Source organism: Bison bison, unplaced genomic scaffold (assembly GCF_000754665.1).
Source record: "Bison bison bison isolate TAMUID 2011002044 unplaced genomic scaffold, Bison_UMD1.0 scf7180017863936, whole genome shotgun sequence".
Classification (NCBI taxonomy): Eukaryota; Metazoa; Chordata; class Mammalia; order Artiodactyla; family Bovidae; genus Bison; species Bison bison.
Window position 1 is genome coordinate 394,722 of NW_011494508.1, and position 1,403 is coordinate 396,124.

At 47.6% G+C, this 1,403-nt stretch overlaps 1 protein-coding gene across 1 annotated transcript in view; it reads left to right on the forward strand.

Moving 5' to 3' along the window:
- LOC104984180 (ubiquitin-like protein FUBI) overlaps positions 1-272 on the forward strand; it is a 527-nt gene extending 255 nt beyond the window's left edge. The window contains 3 exon segments of the mRNA XM_010833825.1: positions 34-179; positions 181-205; positions 207-272. Coding sequence (XP_010832127.1) covers positions 34-179; positions 181-205; positions 207-272 — 237 coding nt within the window.
- Positions 273-1,403: the final 1,131 nt, after the last annotated feature.

The window sequence follows — 1,403 nt, forward strand, 5'->3', positions numbered from 1 at the left end:
CCTAGAGGATGAGGCTACCCTAGGCCAATGAGGGACAGGGACAGGGATTCCTGTCTAGAAGCTCTGAGTACTCTAGAAGTAGCTGGCCACATGCTTGGAGGTAAAGTCCATGGTTCCCTGGCCTGTGCTGGTAAAGTAAGAGGTCAGACTTCCAAGGTGGCCAAAAGAGAAAAAGAACGCTGGCCGGGCCAAGAGGCGTTACATAGTACAATCAGGGCTTTGCCAATGTTGCACCCACCTTTGGCAAGAAGGGCCCCAATGCCAACTCTTGAGTCTGCTATAATCTCAGCTTTCTCTAATAAAACCACTTAGCATGATAAAAAAAAAAAAGGTAGGGGGTGTTGAAAACCAATGAGTTAACTTAAACATGTGTGTATGTGCAGAGTGTGTTCATTAAGTGATGGATGTTGTATTTCTTCTTTTTCCCCAAACCAGTAAAGAATTATAGTGCTTTTTCACTTCAGAAGAGGGGGCCCATTGACTTGTCCTGGCGGCTGCCCTCTTTGCATAATTGAAGAAAAAGGAGAATGGTGGGACAGGGGTCCCTGAGGCAGCTAAAGGGCGGGAAGGGGTGATTCATTCTCTTTGCTGTTTTGCTGGTGAGTCACGGTGTTTGACTGACCACCTCTGGCCAGGTTTAGAAGGAAGGCAGAAGAGAGGATGACAGAACTCAGGTCAAAGAGAGGCAAAAGAGAAGAGAGTTAATGGCCCAGATTCTCTGACCAGTTCAGTGGGGTTGGAATCCCTGTCCCTAGAAGCCCCAGGTTCGTGCATTTGGCCTTCCTGTGCCTCAGCCTTCCCATCTACTAAAAATAGATGATGATGGTGCTGTAATGATGATGACAGAATCCACCATGCAGGGTTGCCTTAAAGATGAACTGAGTTAACATATATAAAACATTTAGAACTGTGTCTGGTACATGACAAGGGTTCACTCTTATTAGTCACACTGTATGGAATGAATAGAACAGACAGTCTAGGTCAGGAAAGGTGTCTGAGATTGTGTTTCCCCTGCATCATCGTCTGTGCCTGTGGACAGGTGGCCAAGAGCTTCGAATAGAGGCTTGTCTAAGCCCACAGAGTCAGCACAGGGAGGCCAGGAAACTTTGATCCTTGACCTTTGTGTTTCTTGTTATAACCGCACGTTTGTAACTACAAGCAAAAGTCTGTCCTGAATCTCGGACTTGGGCTCCTTAATTGCTGCCCCCTCTGTGGAACCCATGGAGAAGGCAATGGCACCCACTCCAGTACTCTTGCCTGGAAAATCCCATGGATGGAGGAGCCTGGTAGGCTGCAGTCCATGGGGTCGCTAAGAGTCGGACACGACTGAGCGACTTCACTTTCACTTCTCACTTTCATGCATTGGAGAAGGAAATGGCAACCCACTCTAGTGTTCTTGCTTG